At 40.1% G+C, this 18,429-nt stretch overlaps 1 protein-coding gene across 1 annotated transcript in view; it reads right to left on the minus strand.

The window, feature by feature from the left end:
• Positions 1-18,429, minus strand: part of Ankfn1 (ankyrin repeat and fibronectin type III domain containing 1) — a 449,198-nt gene that overhangs the window by 157,310 nt on the left and 273,459 nt on the right. Inside the window, exon 8 of the mRNA XM_033762964.1 lies at positions 4,057-4,191. Coding sequence (XP_033618855.1) covers positions 4,057-4,191 — 135 coding nt within the window. The remainder of the gene's footprint in view (positions 1-4,056; positions 4,192-18,429) is intronic.

The raw sequence follows: 18,429 nt of genomic DNA on the forward strand, positions 1-18,429 counted from the left end.
ATATATATTTCCATTACTAAGTTTCAAATGTCAGTTGTGACTCCATAGCAGGGAGAAGAATGATTTTTGTTTTTTTGGTACTGGGGATCAAACTCAGGACCTTGCCCTTGCAAGGCAGGTGGGGTACCACCACTGAGCTAAATCCCTGGTCCAGATGACTGATTTTTGAAGTTTTAACCATATACTTAAGGGAAAGAAGGTGAAAAGACAGTATCGATTCTATAGTTCAACAAATGCTTATCAGTGATCTCCTTGGTAACCTATGTAATCTGTAGTAGATCCTGGGAACCCACAGCAGAACAAGGTTGGGGCAAACATAGAGAAACCAACTATCTTGGTTTGCCTGGATTTAAGTAGGTCCCCAAGATGCAAGACTTTCGCTAACACTGGCAAAAATTTAGGGAAATTAAGATAAGTTGGTTACCCTACCTGTGTCCAAAGAGCTTAAAGTTAGAAAGGAAGGCAGTGATAAAAATACATAATTATGAAATAGTGTAGTGTGTGAAATCATGAAATAGTAACGGTAGTATGTAGTTCTCTACCACTTTCTGTGAGACAGACAATATTTAAAATAATGCCACTTTTAGTCTGTATAGGTTCCTATAATAAACTTGGGTACCCTATAACAGCAGAAATTTATATTGCACAGTTCTGGAAGCTAGAAAATACAAGATCAAACTGCCTTTAGAGTCAGTGTCTGATGAAGACTGCTTTTTGGTTCATTGAGTCTTCTTGCTGTGACCTCACACAGTGGAAGAGGCTGGTTAGCTCCCTGGGGTCTCTTTTATGAGGGCACTAATTCCTGCAGGAGGGCTCTGCCCTCATGAACCTGTTACTTTCCAAAGGCCTCACTTCCTAAAACCATCAAGCTGAGAGTTAGGATTTCCACATATGAATGGGGGTGGAGCATAAGCATTTAGTCCATTGCAATGACTTTACATGATCAACTTTTTATATCCTATAATAGCTCTCTGAAGGAAGGACTAATATCTCCATTTTATATTGTAAGAAATTGAGGCATACAGAACTTGGACTCACAGGCAATGTGGGTCTATATCTATTTTTTTTTTAACGTTAAACATTTCTCTCAAAAAGCCTAAGCACAGAAAGGTGAGTGGTTGACTTTGTGGGAGATAGGAGGGGGTCACGGGAAAAGTGGTGGGAAACAGGCCGGAGAACAGATTTAGGGTGATGAATGATGAATTAACTGGCAAAGATTGAAAGGGTCATTCCAGATAGAACAGCTCAGGTTAGGCACTAGAGATGGAGAAGGTCATGCCTTGGCTGGTCGGTGAGTGCTGGAGGCAGGGAGAATGGAAGTTCTTTGGGCTGTGACATGCACAGTGGTACATTTCACCAACCTTGGTATGACCTTGGGAAGATACCTGGAGAGGTAGGAGGGCCAAATCATCACGGACATGATAAGCATAGACTTTAACCTGTGCACAAAAAGCACTGGAGATCCTAAGTGATATACTATTTACCTTGATCCGCTCATTGTACATGTATTGTTGCAGTGTCACACCGTACCCTGTAAATATGTACAATTATAATGTGTCAGTTAAAAACAAAACATAGTTTTTGAAAGTTGAGACTTGCAATTTTACAGTTGTGAGGATTGTTTGAAGGGGAAGGGGTGTGGGAATAGTGGTGGGGATAAACAAGTATGAATTTCTAAAAAAATAAACACATGAGAACTGGAAACTACAGCTTTGGCAACAAGGACGGACAGAGCTGGACAGATTGAAAAGACAAAGGGAGCAAAATGGACCACACTGTGATAGGCGTTAGATGGAGAAGCTGAAGGAATCAGCAAACCTCAAGATAAATTCTGTGAGTCTGATTGGGTGACTGGGTGCATCATGGATCAACTAAGAATTTTAAACAAACCAAATAAAAAAGGGATATGAAAAACATGAGTTTCAAAGGGCAAAGTATAGTAAGTTTGGTATTTCACTTGTGACTCACAAGGAACTGTAAAATCCTAAGGTGGTATTGTCTAATACAAGCATTCCATAAAAAAGAAGGAAATACCTTGCCCTAAAGAGTGCTTACTTTTCCTATCAAGAGTGAAAGAATAATTATAAAGGAAATTCTAGGAGAGAGGTAGCAAGTAAATAGAAAGCACACTAATTAACGTAATAATAATTTAACATTCTTTGGAGTACTCTTGAGGTAGAAAATTATAATATATGCATTTATGATATCATGATTTAATTTGTTATTTCTTCTAATAAGACTGTTTGTGCTCTACAAAAGACAGCAATATCTAACTGCATCATTATTGAAAGAATTTCAGGTACCATAATCCTGGAGAGGGGTCAAACTTTTTTTTTGGCAAATAAATCTTCCAGGACTCAAGTCCTAGCACATTTACAGCTGCTAATTCTAAGTGTAGGGATGTGGGGGTAACTTGAGCAACTGAAAGTTATTCTAAGTTCTTTACATGCAGTCTACCCATACCTGCACTTCTCCCCCTAAAAATACTTGTATGTTTATTTCAAAATATTGAAGATCTTTAGGATCTTGGAATTATAAGCATAGAAATTCAGTTACTACTGATCAATATTGAAAAAGGTCCTGATTATTTGAAAGTCTATTTATGTGAGTTTGATTTTTTAAAATGCCATTCTTCATCTCTGTTTTCCCCTCTTACTGCTTAAGTTTGATCATGCTTTCTTTTGAGTGCTCTTGTTCTATAGTTGAGAGAAGGAACATACAGCCACTCATCCCCATGTATACTCTCCTCTGCCAATTTCTGGATTAAAGAGTGTGGACAATGATCCTGATTACCTAATGAATCCTTTAACCAAAGAGCTTAAACTAGTACCTCATGAACACATATTTTAATTGAATTTAGCATGTGTTCTTTGACCCTTATGATTAAGTGGCATAAGGATCCTTCCTACTAAGCAAAACTTCACCCATCTCTCAGATTTCCCAACTTCAGTTTTTATTTAGAGAATCATGCTGCTAACTGTTCTAACATCATCTATCTTTGTCAGCACCCAAGGCCACAACTTCATCTGTATGACCCATGATATGTGGCAGACAGAGTGCACCCAAGACTTTAAACTCTATACAACATTTATATGGACTCTGACCTTACCAGAGATGGATTGGGGCTGCCATAAACTTTTGTAGTAGCCAGGCAAACAAAAGACTAAGGAGAGTGCTACAGGGAGGGAAAAACAATGTCTTTCTCCATTTATTTTTCCCCTCTTCAGAGGTTAACTACATTCCACTTAGGAAATGAAGAACTCAGGAGTATGGGAATGTATGGAACCCTGTACAGAAACAAACTCATCCTTTCAGCGGTACTCCAGGAGGTTTTAGCCAAGCCAGCAACCAGCACAATATCCTTACAATATCCCACTTTGAATCCATTGCATTCTACCACTCATATAATTAACAGAAGAAAAGACTTAAGAAACATAGGTCCAAAAGAGACAGTGGGTCAAACAAGAGCGTGAGTGCGTGTTCGTCGTGTTCCTCGGGCAAGTACCCTTAACACTGTGATCACGATGTTATTTATGGACATGCTCATCCAGGACAGACAGACTGCTGGCCTTACACTCGGCATGTCCAGCCTGCAAACTGAACTAGACATAGTGACATTCCAGGGTTTGTATTCAGGATTATCAGCATGTTGAGGCCCATCCTTTACCTGAACCCACAGGTATTTTGTAGGGACTCAGGAACCTGACTGGGAAAACGCTTGTATACAACAAAAGAATAATTTATTTTTTATGGCTAATGCTATTCAGTTATGTAAACACTTAGTGTGATTAAGCTCGCTGCAAAGAGATTGCCCAGTTATCAGAAACGGGACGTCCCACCCCCATCCTTGTCCCTTCACATGGATGTGGTGTGCTATCGCAGACTGCTGTGTGAATGCTTGGTTGCATTCTTCGTGGACCGCCTGCACCTAACTTTGGAAGATGCAGATTTTTTTTTAGTATCCTTTACACCATAGCAACACAAACACATTTAAAAAATAATCAGTGACTAAGAAAGCCCCACACATGAAGAAAGACAACAATAAATTTGACTTACCAGCTTAGGTTGCTCGAGGCAGCAGAGGAACAAGTTGTTGATAATTGTCCAGTGCTTTCATTCAATAAATCACATTGGCTCTGCTTTCTCCTGTGGCTCAGCTTCTGCGCAAAACAAGCGAACCTCCTTCCTATTCTGTGTCAGGAATAAAATGCGAACAGGATCACTACGAGCAAGAGCTGAAGTCCATGATCACTAAGCTACTTTTAATGCAAAATAAAAACACAAATGATGCATGGGATAAGGAGGGGAGGAGGAAACGGCTTGGCTCAGAATCTAGGTGTATTCTCCGGTCTGCAGCCTGGGGAAAGCTTGATTTCTCAAGCTTGTATGCATGTAGGAAAAGAATGCCATGACTTCCGTGTGCTTAGCCTATTGTATCTGTGAGAACCATGCGGGGTGGCATGCGGGAACAAGCTCCCTGGCACACAATACTGAATCGTAACTGACTATCACTCAGAGGTATGCAAAAGGACAGCGAAGCAGCCACTTAGCTTTTCACTGCATAAAAGGCAGGGGCAGAACTGTCATTTGGCAACTAAGATCCTATCCAGCAATCTGTGACGATAGCTCTTCTGGGACAGCGAGCCCACTGCTGGGGACTAGAGAAGCACACAGGTGGCAGCCACATGCCCTCACTGTAGAGCACCTGTGCAATCCCTTATGTGCTCCTGGCAATAGTGAGGGGGCACTGCAAGGAAGCTCTAAATCTAGTCAGGGCTGTTCAGTCTAGGCTCAAGTTTTTGTCTAAGCAGGTATGAAAAAGTAGTTACCAGACATGAGACTTAGGATGGAGAAGCTCTGTCTTGGGAGGAAGGTTCTGTGCTCTGTGATAGCCACAAATGGTGTACCTGGCTCCTATCATGATGTTATGCTTTATATGACGAATGAAACACAAAATGAGTTTCCTAGAAAGCCACATGTGTAGGCACTTCTATGTTTCTATCTGATATAAAATGTCCAATGACCTGTTCTTGCTGCTGATTATGTTAGGGAGGCTTTTCTGACAAATAGTATGAATAGTATGAATAACACGCACACACACACACACACACACACACACACACACACACACACAGCCCTGGCAACGGCATTAAGAATCTTTCTAAAGCTCTATTCAGATACCTCTTTGGCAAATGAATGCTTAGCTTTCTTGATGACTTCAGAAATAATTTTGGTCCCTCCTCCCATGCACTGAGTCTCGTCTGTTAGTTATGCCTGAAGCCAGATCTTTAACTCCTAAATTGGAAATGTGGCTCTGAGGTAAATCTAGAGAATCTCTTGCTTGTAAGCAATAGGGTAGTGTGTTAGTCTTTGGCTTGATAATTACCTAGAATCCTGAGAATGGGATTTTGTATATGTGAAAGTCCCTCTCTTTATAGAGACACCATGCTTCCTGGCAGCTCACTTGCTCTGACAGGTGGCTATTCCAGAGCTGGGAGCTGAGACATGACTCAGTGACGCAGAAAACTTGGAATTTCAAGAGAAGAACTTTGTGTAGCTTTTCACAATTATCTTACCTTTTCTATTTTTTCAAAAAGATAAAATATCTCTCTCTGAAAATATTTGTTCACCCCTTCTGCCTTGGACTTACTTGTTCATGTAGCATTGCTACGAATAATCTAATTTGGGAATATTCATGCCCTTGAGTTTCAAGCGGCTATTTTTTTTTCCATGAAGGATTAAGAAAGGATCAGTCTATTCCTTTGCAGCTTAAGTTGAAATGATTTTTGGTTAAAATGTTTTACCCTAGCATCTAGAAAAAAAATGGCTTTGATGCAGATTTACTTTATGTTCTAGCTGCTGGGCCCAAACAGGTGACTGAGTAACATGACTACAGTCAGGTGCTGCTTCTAGGGGCATGAGCTCAATCTCCTTTGCAGAATTAAGGGGACAATGCCTTTGTCACCACTATACCTTTTCTTGGAGCAAATACACATACTGAGTACCCTAATCTGAAAATCAAAATACGTCAAATACTTCAAAATTCATGACACTATGAGTGAAATACTCCACAGCACAAAACATGTCATGCACAAAAATATTTAAAATATTACATAAATTACTTTCAGACTATGTGTATAAGGTGTATATGGAACATAAATGCATTTCTTTTTTGGACTTCCATCCCTAGCCCCAAGATATCTCAGTATGAATATAGAGCTATTCCAAAATCTGAAATCTAAAACCCTTCTCGTCCCAAGCTTTTTAGATAAAGAATATTTAATCTGTACTCGTGTAAGTGCAAATGTCCAGCCCATTGCAAAGTAGAGCCTTTAGTTCATTCTTTCACTAGCCTACTCTTCAAGCCATTTCTTTTACATACTTAGTAGGTTAGATCCATGGTGTCACCCACTTTAATGTTTCTCAGAACCTATTGATGAAGTATAAATTCCTTGACATATCTTAGGAGTATTCTCTACACTTTGATCTAGTTTTCTTCTCTGTCCTAAATTCTCACCACTTTTCTACTTGCTGTCGTTTTATTTCAAATCGGTTTCAGCTCCTTGGACAGGACAGATTCTCTCTTTACACCTTTGCGTATGCTATTCTTCTGCCTGGAGGTTCAGTCCCCTTTGTCTGGCTAACTTCTACATAGCCTTGGAGCCTTGGCTTACATATCACACCTCAAGGACATTTTCCTAGCCCTTAGGCTCTTCGGTTCTCTGTTCTATGGTCTGAGAGTGTGGTGTCTGATACTCCCATCATTACATCCATCACATTTTATTTCATTTACTTCATTTCAGTCATCTGCATTATATTGTAAGAGTTTTAAGTGCAAAGTTTCTTATTCAACTAGTGTGTTTTCCATGTCTCACAGAATTCCTGGCAACTTGAAGGCACTCAACACATGTTTAGTGTTTTGTTGATGTGTTGAATGTGTGTGCAGTGCCTAGATGAATAAATCCCCCTCCAAGAGTAATGGAGGGTTTCAGAATTGAAACGAGCTCAGAGTTCTTTTGATACATCGAATTTTTCTTACCAAGTGGCTATCCACAAATGGCTCCTCTCCTTTGATTTTTCTTGATCAGCTTCAACCCATACTGATCAATCTTATTTTACCTTCCTCCTGCACTTTTACAGAACGTCCTTCCATTTTGTTCTCCAGTTTTTTTTCCTGGATTTTGTGTCACCTCTACAAACTGGTATTCTCCATAACTCTTCTCATATGACTGCAATTACTGATGCTTGATTCATTGAACAGCAAACATTTGAACAAGGAGTTAATTGATCAGTCTTGATTTAGGATAATTTCTCTGGTTTGAGGGGAAGGATGACTTAGATCAGTCAGACCTAAAGACTACAGCATAGACATGGAATCTAAAAGCAGTCTTGCTATTTTTTTCCCTCTCCTCTTCCCATCACCCCTCCCTCCCAGTCATAACGCCAGTGTTCTCATTAGGAACACTGAGAATGTTTGTTCCATACTCAGAACTTCCCCTCCACCCAATTCCACCCCCACAGTTATTTCACTTGCTTAGGTTATTTGTTATTGTGCCTTACTGATTAGCTCCTTTGAAGAAAGAGGTTGCATTAAAAAAATAACAGACTTCTTCCTCTAGCCCTTATACTTCCTGGCCTAATGCCTTGCAGCTAGTAAGTGCTCAATGAATATTAAGAAATAAAAACGTTTATTATATGTAAAATATTAGGTGAAGCGTTTTTCAAAGATAGAAGAGATCTACTTAGAGAGATGCAACTGATTCCAAGGTAGAATTAAACAAGTGCCACTTCTGAAAGTCTGAGCAGAGTGCTAAGGGAGCATAAAATAATTATCATACCCTTGTGGGATGCCTAGGGATGATTCACAGAGAAGGTTGCATCTGAACTGGATGTGGAGGAGCAAAGACTCCTGTAGGTTGAAAAGAAGAGATGGGAAGGAAACCAAGGCACGGAGCTCCTGGAAGGGCAAGAAGTCCGGTGGACAGGACTGGAATGAGCTGATCGAATGGAACCTGGCTCAAAATGTAGACCAGGGATGGACTGGGGAGAACTTCAGTGCTATTTTAAGGAGTCTAGAGTTTGTGATACAGATGACAGGAATTTGAGGAGACTAGCAGTGCAGTTGAATAAGAGCCCTCTAGGCTAGCCGTTGTGAACAATGAACCAAAATAGTTAGAACCTGCACGGAGAAAGACACTTTTGGTGGGGGCACGTGAAAATAGAAATCAGGGAATGAAAGTGAAGTGCAGACATAGAACTTACAGACCTAGTGAAGGGTAGGAACTGGAGAGGATGGGGGGGAATTGAAGGTGATTTTTTAAAGTTTTAGCCTATAGGTCCCAATGTTAATGATTCCAGGGCATGAACATAGAGGCAGTTTGGGCATTCATGGTCTGTGCACTCTTTTAAGCTAGAGAAAAGAACAGGCAGCAGAGTCCTTGGAGGCACAACAATGTGCCTAGAGTGCTTTGAAGGAGTCAGTCAAGGCTGTAACTGTGGCCTGCCTGGAACAGTCTGCAGGGCCATTTGTGGAAGGTGATGGCGGTGGTGCAGTTTCTTCCCAAAGAAGACTTTCTCCTTCAGGATGAGAGTTTGCCCATTCCCCTCAGATGGAGTTGTTTAGCTCAGTGGAAAGAACATGGGTTAAGGGATGGAGAGTTTGAGTTTGAATCTTCCAGACTCTCTCCCCTTGCTACATGACCTTGGGAACGTTACTTTCTATCATCAGGCCTCAGTTTTTCCACGAGTAGAATGAGAGAGTTGCCCAAGTTTAATTTAAAGGCTCCTTTTAGCATACGCTTCTTTGATTTGTAAAATGTAGTGCTTAGGATTTCAGAATACTTGTGAAATTAGGCCAGAGTCCGTCAATCTCGATAGCCAGTAATGCCTACTCTCGCCCCCAAATCCTGCCCATATTTTCAGAATGTCCATACATCACTGCAGATGCGCGTCTGCCCTGCAGTTAGTTATATGCGGTTTGTTTGTAAGACATACATTTGAATTGATTACTTTTTGATGGCTGTTTCCTAACAATACAACATTTAACTTTTTTTTGGTGGGTAGTGCCTTTTCATTAACATCTCAAAAGCAAATTATGAGAAGAAAGTGGCCGTCCCTCACTGTGGTCAGCAAAGAGCCTGGCCAGCCTACTTCCGCTCTCTAATCTCTTGACCTTCCTTAAGGGTGCGGCTGCTCAATAATGGCTCTGATTCTTTCTTCAAAAATAAAATGTGCTATTTTATCAAAAGCAGCTAAAAAGGGGGCCAAAAAGTAGGAAAAGAAAACGAACACCCCAGGGTGTAGCTGAACATACTTATTATGTGCGAAGTTGTTAGTAATGAATGTGACACTCTTCCTCCTCCTCCCTTTCCATTTCTAAGCCCCAAAGAAAAAAGAAAGAGGTTGGGGAGGGCAATGGCTATTCAATCCAGAAGAGACCTTTTCAAAAGGTGCAGACTGTTCAGAGGCATGTTATTTCTTGATTATTTTGTTTTAAGCCCCAGTTGACCTTCCAGACTAAAAGGAACAGTCCAAAAGTATCCTGAGAAACAGTCTTTTGGAATTTTTCTCTAAGTCTTGGAAGCCTAGACACATGGCATTCAAAAGGACTCTTTGAAAAAAGCTGGTCCATATTTCTTCTCGGGTGAGTCGATGACAGAGTGTTTATCTGAACTAATCATGGGAGATTTTCCAGTGTTGCATTTTTGAGAAGTGGGATTCTCTTAAGGAGGTTGCAAACACTTCGAGGAGAGCTTTCCAAGAACAGCTTCAGGCATCCTCCCCACAGCCTCTCGCCGGGGCTAGAGCGCCGGTGTGATAATCAAGAGTCCGCACTGCTGAAAAGTCTTCTTGTTCTGGCTGCCCCCTCCTTTCAGTCATCATTAGAATTCTCCAGCCATGAATCCGCTATTGTCTGCAGGAGCTCATGATCCCCCACACCATGCCGAGGAAGGAATGTGAGCCTCCTAGGTCTGCCTCTCAGCCTCAACTTTATCCAGCAGGTCACAAAGCCCCATTTATACGCAGCTCCAAAGTTTTATCATAATTCTTTATCGCCTCAACCCCATATATCCTCCAGTGCAGTCAGGAGACGTTCAGTAATGAAGCCCATTTATCCTCATTTTCTCAATTGGCACACTTAAAGTTTCAATATTTATGTTCACACTGTCCTAATTTTGGATGTCAAAGATAGCCTACCAGACAAGGAGCGTTGCCTAAGGATAATTGACCCACGTGGGTGAGTTCATCAGAGACTGATACGTGATGTGGTTTGTCATATTACCAAGCATTGCATCCCAAATAGTTACTTCTAACAGTTCAATGGAAAAATAATACCGAAAGCTGCCAGTGATCACAGACCTGTGTGCCATGCACTCATGTCACTGAATTCTCACACCTTACAAAGTAGGATTATCCACTTTTTATTGATGGGGAAACTAAAGTTCAGAGAGATCAGCTCATTTATGTGCACTTAGGGGCTGAGGTGAGACTCAAACCCAGGTCTCAGACTGTAAACTCACCGTATTAATATTTCCTTTGCCTCTTAGCGAAATACATTTTGTGAGTCATTTTAAATGAGTGTAACAGACAGACGCATTGAGAATTATGAACTTCGAGCTGTTAAGATCTTCTGGCCAATTGTGTAATGAGATCTGCTTCTGATAAGCCTTAGCATGAGGTCAGGTTGGTCAGAATTGGAGCATATGTTTCACCTATCAATAGGTGGCAGTATTCACCTAAATCTCAAGAGGAGTCCGCACAGGTTGCTACTCCTCACGCCATCCCCAAGGCCATCTATCCTCTCTGATGCCCCTGGATTTGGGTGTGAGGAACAGTGTGTGCCACAAATGGGTTGCTAGTGAGGTCTCACTCATGCCTCAGTCCAGTGAGACTGGGACTGGAGAGGGGCTGTGGTAGAGGCAGAAGCACTGGGAGCCTTCCCCGTTTATGCTACCCATTTTGGCCTTTCCTTTAGGGAGGCCTTTTGTTGGGAATTGAAAACCAAAGATACTTTTTGGGTCCTTGGCTACTTTCAGAATGTTGTGCAGAATTTTCAAATTATTTTAAAGTGAACTAGTTAAAGATCTAAGATTTGATAATTCATAAACTAGCAAAAGATTGCTTAGATTAAGAGAATAAAATAGTGAACAGGATGTGTAGTTTCAGTTTCTCCAAAGTCCTATGGACATGTACACCTACCTATCACATTATAGGAGCTTTAGTAGCAAGCATGAAAATGAGCCCATGCGGTCCGTGTTCAATAGACAGCTCAAAGTGGTCACACTGATGAGTCAAAATATTGAAGGATAAGACTGCTTAAGTTTAGGGAGGCCCTTCTTCCTCCCCTACCTATATTTCTCTTCCTCATCTTTCTTTTCCTTTTTTAAAAAATAAATTATAATGGCCAAACATCTGTAGTATGCTAGGGATGTAGCTCAGGGTTAGGGTACTTGCCTAGCTTATGTGAGGACCTGGGGTCAATTCTCAGTACTGAAAAAAAAAAATCTGCAAAAATATTTGTAGTTCAAAATATTGGCTCAGGGTCAACTTCTGTTTTCTAGCTGCTGACAGGAGTCTGTCTAGTAGAATTTAATTTCGCAAAGTCAAGAAAACAGGTTCCATGGTAGATAAAAGGATAAAAGAAAAATACTGAAGAATTCTTTGTACTGGCTTCTCCATTTTCATCACCATCAATGATGACCAAGAAGCACTTAGAAATCAGATGATCCCTAACTCTCCTAGGCAAGAAGTTGAGTCAAGTCAGATTCTCAGGAGACTAGATTCTCTTTAAAAAAAAAATCAAATTGGCTGGTGGACTAAGGAAGGCGGCAGGCACTGAGACAGTGTATTCACTTGTCATTTATGTCCCCAAGTGAATGAATGTCTTTCTCCTCTGTCACTGTGGTGTTTGTAACTATGCTGGATCTCTCAGTATAGTCATCCCAGTTATGTGGCCTCTATCTACCTTCCTACTGGATCAACATACTCATGAGGGTAGGACTCAGCCCAAAGTTAAAGAGGGTATACAGTTTATATCTCTGTCTGGCTTAAAGAAAACTTGCAGCTTGAGTGTTAGACAGGATTCACAGATCACATTTCTTAGTTTTAATCTGGTTCATTCTTTTCCTAGAGCATTCCTAACTGTAAGCATATCATACCAAAGCCCACTTCACTCCCAGGACCTAGAATTGACTAATTTCATAAAATTTATTTTATATCCTTGGTGAGACCTTATATGAAGGTTAAATGCAGAGATAAGCACAAAAGCAGTTACCAGGGATATTAAGTAACCGACATAAAATGTATCATTCCAGTCACTCATATTTCCTGCCTTTGTGGTTTGCACACCCAATACACATTAAAAAGCTGAACAGGGCAATGCTGTTTCCTAATGGTAGTCATCATTGTTTCCCAAATTAGGGCAAAGCTAAGCACAAGGTGGCTATGGCGGTGGGGGGACACATTAATCTTCAAAAGCTTATAAAATTACACTCAACCCATTAGGCATATTAGGAGATATTGCCCTGCTCGGGAAATGAAATACCCAGTTGAATATCATGGGTATAATGAAGTTGTCAACAGCAACAGTACAGCTGTAGATGGTCTGATTACGTGTTGACTGTGCTGGCCATTCAGGGACAGGCCAGGAAGGAAATTGTTATCATGTTGTCTGCCACATTCCCAGTCCCAGTGCTGGTGATAAACCTGATACTCCTAGGCCCTCAGGAAAACAACAATAACAACAACAAAGTAGGAAGAAAGAGCGTGGTCTTCTGCTGGTCCTAGCATTGCTGAAGTCTCTCTCCTCCTGTACCTGTCTTTTTTTTCCCTTTCCTTCCTTCCTTCTTTTCTTTTCTTTTCTTTTCTTTTCTTTTCTTTTCTTTTTTTCTTTTCTTTTCTTTTCTTTTTCTACCTGACAAGGAGTAGAAATTCAAATCCTGGCCCTCTAAACAAACATTCCACAATGGTCTTCCTGAAGGAAGTCCAGGGTAGGACAAGAAGTCCTTACCCTGAAAATGAGTAACAGTCCAGCAAACAAACGTTAACTGGGTGGGTGGGATTCACACCTTCCCTAGGAGTCAAGACAAGGACAGGTGGAGTTTCCCTTTCTATGTAAGGTTCTAGGCAGGTTGACTTTCCATGTCTCTTGACAGCAGCTAAACTCTTCTTGAATATTCACCTGGCTTCTTTTTTATAAAACATTCAACTTTCTTCTTTATTAAGAAAGGAGATCAAACTAGGTGATCTAAGGACCATTTCCGGTGCTCATATGCTATGCAACCAAGAGCCTGATGGAGCACTTAGCTCAGAGATTGACGTTCTGCCACAAACACATCAGGTTTTATTTCTGCCCAGCGTCTCTTGGTTTGTATTGATATGTTCCAATGCTACAGAGTCAGTATATTCAATATATGTAACCACTCTTTCCCCAGAGCCCCCTGAAATCTGCTTTAAACAAGTTCTTTATTAGGAAATGTTTTCTCTCTAAAAATAACAACTAATGTAGACATTTCCTCGTTAATAGAACTCTGCAGTTGTTTATGTTGTCTTTGATAAAACCAAGACGATGTTTCTGTTGGTAAGACTGGTACTTTTCACCTACTTGCTTACCATAAAACACAAGCATTTGCCCCTTTGATTATTCTAGTGGCCATCTGGAGGATGGTGATTTGTGGAAGGGTCTGGGTAGTTCGGGTGCTCAGTCAAGCTGTAGAGAAAATTCTCCTCTTTCTACCCACGCTTAAATTTTTTCTCCTGAGTTCCAATCAAAATGGGTTTTTCTAAATGCTTCCAGAAATATTTCTGAGTGGAGTTTGAGCCCAGGCCTACAATGAATTGTAGGACCTGAAGACCAAAGTTCAGAAAGGGTCTCCCAGCCTCAGTGAACTGCTATAGAAACAAATCTTTAAGGAGACTTTCTCTGCTTTCCATGTGCTCTAACATTTACTGCATAGACAGGAGCCCTTAGATGACACTGAACGCCTTCCGACCCATTCTGCTGCCTTGTTGCTCATCTTTCTACCCTTGTCAATCTGACAAATCCCTCAGTTTATCTCCCCGATTTCAGAGTGGCAAATCTTAGTATTGAAGGAGAATCCTCTATAATTTTGTCACAGTGAGAACGGAGAATATTAAGGTGAAGGAGGAGTGAGGAAGTTACTGTATTTGCACATTCAAACATAGTACTGAAGGCCCATGGCTGAGAGATAAGGCCCAGTAATTATAAAGGCAGTAACAGTCCACCCTATCAGTTAGACCGGACTATAAATGCCACTTCTCCCATTAAAACTACTCTCAGCTGAGAGGAAAAACTTCCATTCTTCTAAAAATGCCAGATCATGTTTGCTGTACAAATGTCAAGGGTATCTGACCTAAAACACACAGCTGCAAAGAGACGTTTAATGAATTGGAGAAGAAAACAATGGAAAAATTGAAAGCTAAGGAAGTTGTAGCTGTACTGTTTAAGAAAGCTTTAAGGATCCATCTCATTAATTTTTGCTCTCATCTCTATTATTCCAGTCTTGGTCTCCCAGATGTTGGCTCAGTCCTTGGATTGCTGGCCCGGTTTTCCTGTCTTCTGGCTCCTGTCCCATTTCTCTTCTTCCCTCTGTCCCAGACTCTGAGCTCCCACGAGGCTGGACACCAGAGGTTCTGAATGAGGTGCTCGGCCACTTTGTCAGATTGTCCAGCAGGGCTTTCTCAAGCACTGCAGGTGCCAAGTCCCCCAGCAGTTCTTCCTCAGCACTGTCAGACCTACTAGAGGTATCACCCCAGACAGTGAAGCCGTGAATGGGGTTAGAGGCTCAATGGTTTATTGAATTCATTCATTATTTGGAGAGAAAATCCAAGAATTTTCTCAAAGAGGATTAAAATGACAGCATCAGGCACCTTCCTTCTTCCCTCTGTGGTGCCGTTTCATTCAGGGTAGCCTCCTATTTATTGGAAACGGAAGTCACAGTGTTTCAGTGTTACGCAGCACCTGAACACTCCAACTTACTCTTCAAATACAAAGCAGAGGGAGGGCAAGGACAAGGGGCAAAAATGAGAACCAAGACCTGTCATGTAAAGGTACAAGATCCCAATAATGAATGTAACTGTACTGTATACCTAAAATGTACTAATAAACTCAATGAGAAAAAGAAAAGAAATCAAAACAAAAATCAAATTTTTTTCTGGTTACTTTAGTTCTTGTGTCATTTCCCAACCCCCTGAACCCCTAAGTACATATTCTCTATTTTGTAGCTCTTTAACTGTTCTCTATGAATTTGTCTTATAAAGCACTATCCCACACTTCCACTGCTTACAGCCTAATTGAAACATCTCTTTTGTATTCAACAGCTAGTGTACATAACACTCAGGAATAATTGACAATGTGAAATAGGAAGAAAAGGGCTAAAGGTGCAGGGGAAGCGGGAAGGGTAGGGGAAAGGAAATAAGGGAAAAGAAAAAAAATCTGAGAAAGCAAAAAAAAATGGAAATAAAATTTTTTGTAAATAGGGGAGGAGGGCGTGAAGGGAGGGCAGGGGTATGGGGAAAAAATGAGAACCAAGACCTGTCATGTAAAGGTATGAGACCCCAGTGACGAATGTAACTGTACTGTATCCCTAAAAAGTACCCATAAACTCAATTAAAAAAAAAACAAAAAACAAATGCAAAGCAGAGATAGTCATCAGTTCTCATTGCTTCTTTAGTTCTTCACTTTCAGCATCAAGGAAAAGTAGTGAGTTTTTTCATGACATTTGCAACTCCAAGATACACTGACTTTTCAAATCAGACACACACACACACACACACACACACACACACACACACACACACACTCACCAGCTCTCTCAGACATGTTAGTGAGAAAATCAAATACTCAGGAGCACATATCCATCATCAAGAAAATATTAACTGTGCAATGTGGCAAGAGATGGAGGAATTGTGGCTGGTTTAACTGATTGAATTAAAACCAATTGGCCAAAGAGGGTTATATGTAGTCCAGTGAAGCACATTTGCAGTAAAACAAGTCGAGCTCATTTTGAGCTTGGCAGCACTGAGTAGTTGAACTGAGAGTAAAGCCAGACTGAGAGCATCAGGCACCACACATAGACCCCAGAAATAGAGCAAATGTTTTAAAGTGGTTAAAAAATATTCTCTATTAGCTTTCATGTAATCCTAAATCATTCTTCTCTTCTTTTCTCTCAATCTGTAATTTTTTTTACTGCACTCTTATCTAAGAGGCTTTGGAATTAAGGATGCTATAGACTGTTGTAGAATATTACAGAGGAAGGCAAGCTTAAACTGGGAGACCACTGTAGGAAACGCCTAGGATAGTGGAAATTAAATGTGGATTAGAATCAGGAGATATGAGCAAAAGCTCTGATTTTCTACTTATTAATTTTCTTATGTATAAGGTGAATTAATGTCAGTACCTTATAAAAGGCTTAAGTGAACAAATCACAAGATAAAGAAATGGCCAAAAAGCGTAAAACAAAAAGCATGCTCATCATGATTCAATATCTGAAAATTGGGTGATAAATATAATGAAACTTGTACAAGACTTGTATGTTGAAAACTATAAACTGCCAATGAAAAGCAAGGATGATCTTAATAAATGGAGAGACATATTTTCATGGATTAGCAGATTCAAATAGTAAAATATTGATTGTCCCTAAGTTGGCCTGCACATTTACTGCAATTCCTGTCAAAACCCCAGAAAATTTTTTTTGTTAATACAGAAAAACAATTTTCTAGAACATAGTGGAAAAGGCAAATAAACTAGAATAGCTGAAACAATTTTAGAAAAAGAAAAATAAAGTGGAAGGAATCAACATACTCAATTTCAAGACTTACCATATAAGTAAAGAAATCAAAATGGCTGGTACTGGCAGAGAGAGACATACAGTGAAGCCGAACAGGAAATCCAGAAATTAACCCACACACATGTATCAACCAGGTTGTAACAAAGGTACAAGAGTATCCGACAGAGAAAAGGTGGTACTTCCACAGGATGTGCTGGAGCCTGGCATCAAGACGAAAAAAAATAAACTTCAATTTAAGCTTCAGATCTTCTACACAAAGTTTAGTCAAGAAGGACCATGAACTTAAAACTGTAACACTTCCAGAAGAAACAGCAGAAAAAAAGATGTAGAACTAGGCAGGATTCTTAGATTTGTGACCAATCTATAAAAGCCAAATTTGGAAAGTTTAACTTTATCAAAATGAACTTCTGTTTTGTAAAAGATCCTGTTTGAAGGATGAAAAGACAAGATGCCGAATGGAAAAATATCTTTAAACTATATATCAGATGAAAAGCAAATATCCAAAATGCATAAAAATTCATAGGCTGGAGGTGAACTCACTGGTTGAGAGGTTGCCTACCATATGGCAGGCCTGGGTTCTGTCCCCAGCACTGAAAATTTAAAAATAAAGAAAATTCTCTAAACTCAATATCAAAAATCTAATCAGAAGTGGGCCAAAGACATGAAGAAGTATTTCACTGCAGAGGATATACAAATGGCATAAAAGTAATAAGCATTTGAAATAAAGGTATGCAACCATGTTTAACATCATTAGCCCCTAGGGAAATGCAGATTAACACTACACTGAGTTATCACTGCAGACCTACTAGAATGGCTGAGTGAAACATACGGGCAACACCACTGTGGATACGAGAAAGCGCATCTCTCTCACATTGCTGGTGGAAATGGAAAGTGGCACAGCCACTCTGGACAGCAGTCTGGGAGTCCCTTTAAACACAGCATATAGCTAACATATATTCTGGCAGGTGTAATGTGGCATTTATCCCAGAGAAATAAGGACTTTTGCTTGCACAGAATTATGTGTACAAATGTTGACAGATGTATTTGTCGTAATAGTCCCAAACTGGAAATAACCCAGTTACTCTCCAACAGATGCAGGACTGAACAAACTGCGGTGCATCCATACCTCAATGGAATACTACTCAGCCATAAAAAGAACCAATTTTGGTGTACGCAGCATCCTAGATACATCTCCAGAGAATTGCTTTGAATAAAAAAAGCTAATATTAAGATGTTACATACTGTATTGTTTTACTTACATAACATCTTTTAAAATGCAAAATTATAGAAATGGAGAACAGATTAATGGCTGTAAAGATTAAGCAGAAATTGAGAGTGGAAGAAGATAAATGTATATAGTTAAGAAAAATAATTTGAACGATCTTTGCTGTGATAGGATCATTATGTTTCTTGAATATGTCAGCATCACTATTCCTTCCACAATACCATTATACAATGCAAGATGTTACCATTGGAAGATACTGGGTAAAGAGAAGATGGGATTAACCTCCTGTTATTTCTTACAACAGAATGTATGTGCAACTACAATGATCTCAAAGTTAAAAGGTGGCTTAAAAAGTCGGGCAACTATGAAAACAGCCTGCTTTATTAGTCTGGGTTA

This window comes from Fukomys damarensis, unplaced genomic scaffold (genome assembly GCF_012274545.1).
Source record: "Fukomys damarensis isolate Sample0158 unplaced genomic scaffold, DMR_v1.0_HiC HiC_scaffold_13, whole genome shotgun sequence".
NCBI classification, from domain to species: Eukaryota; Metazoa; Chordata; class Mammalia; order Rodentia; family Bathyergidae; genus Fukomys; species Fukomys damarensis.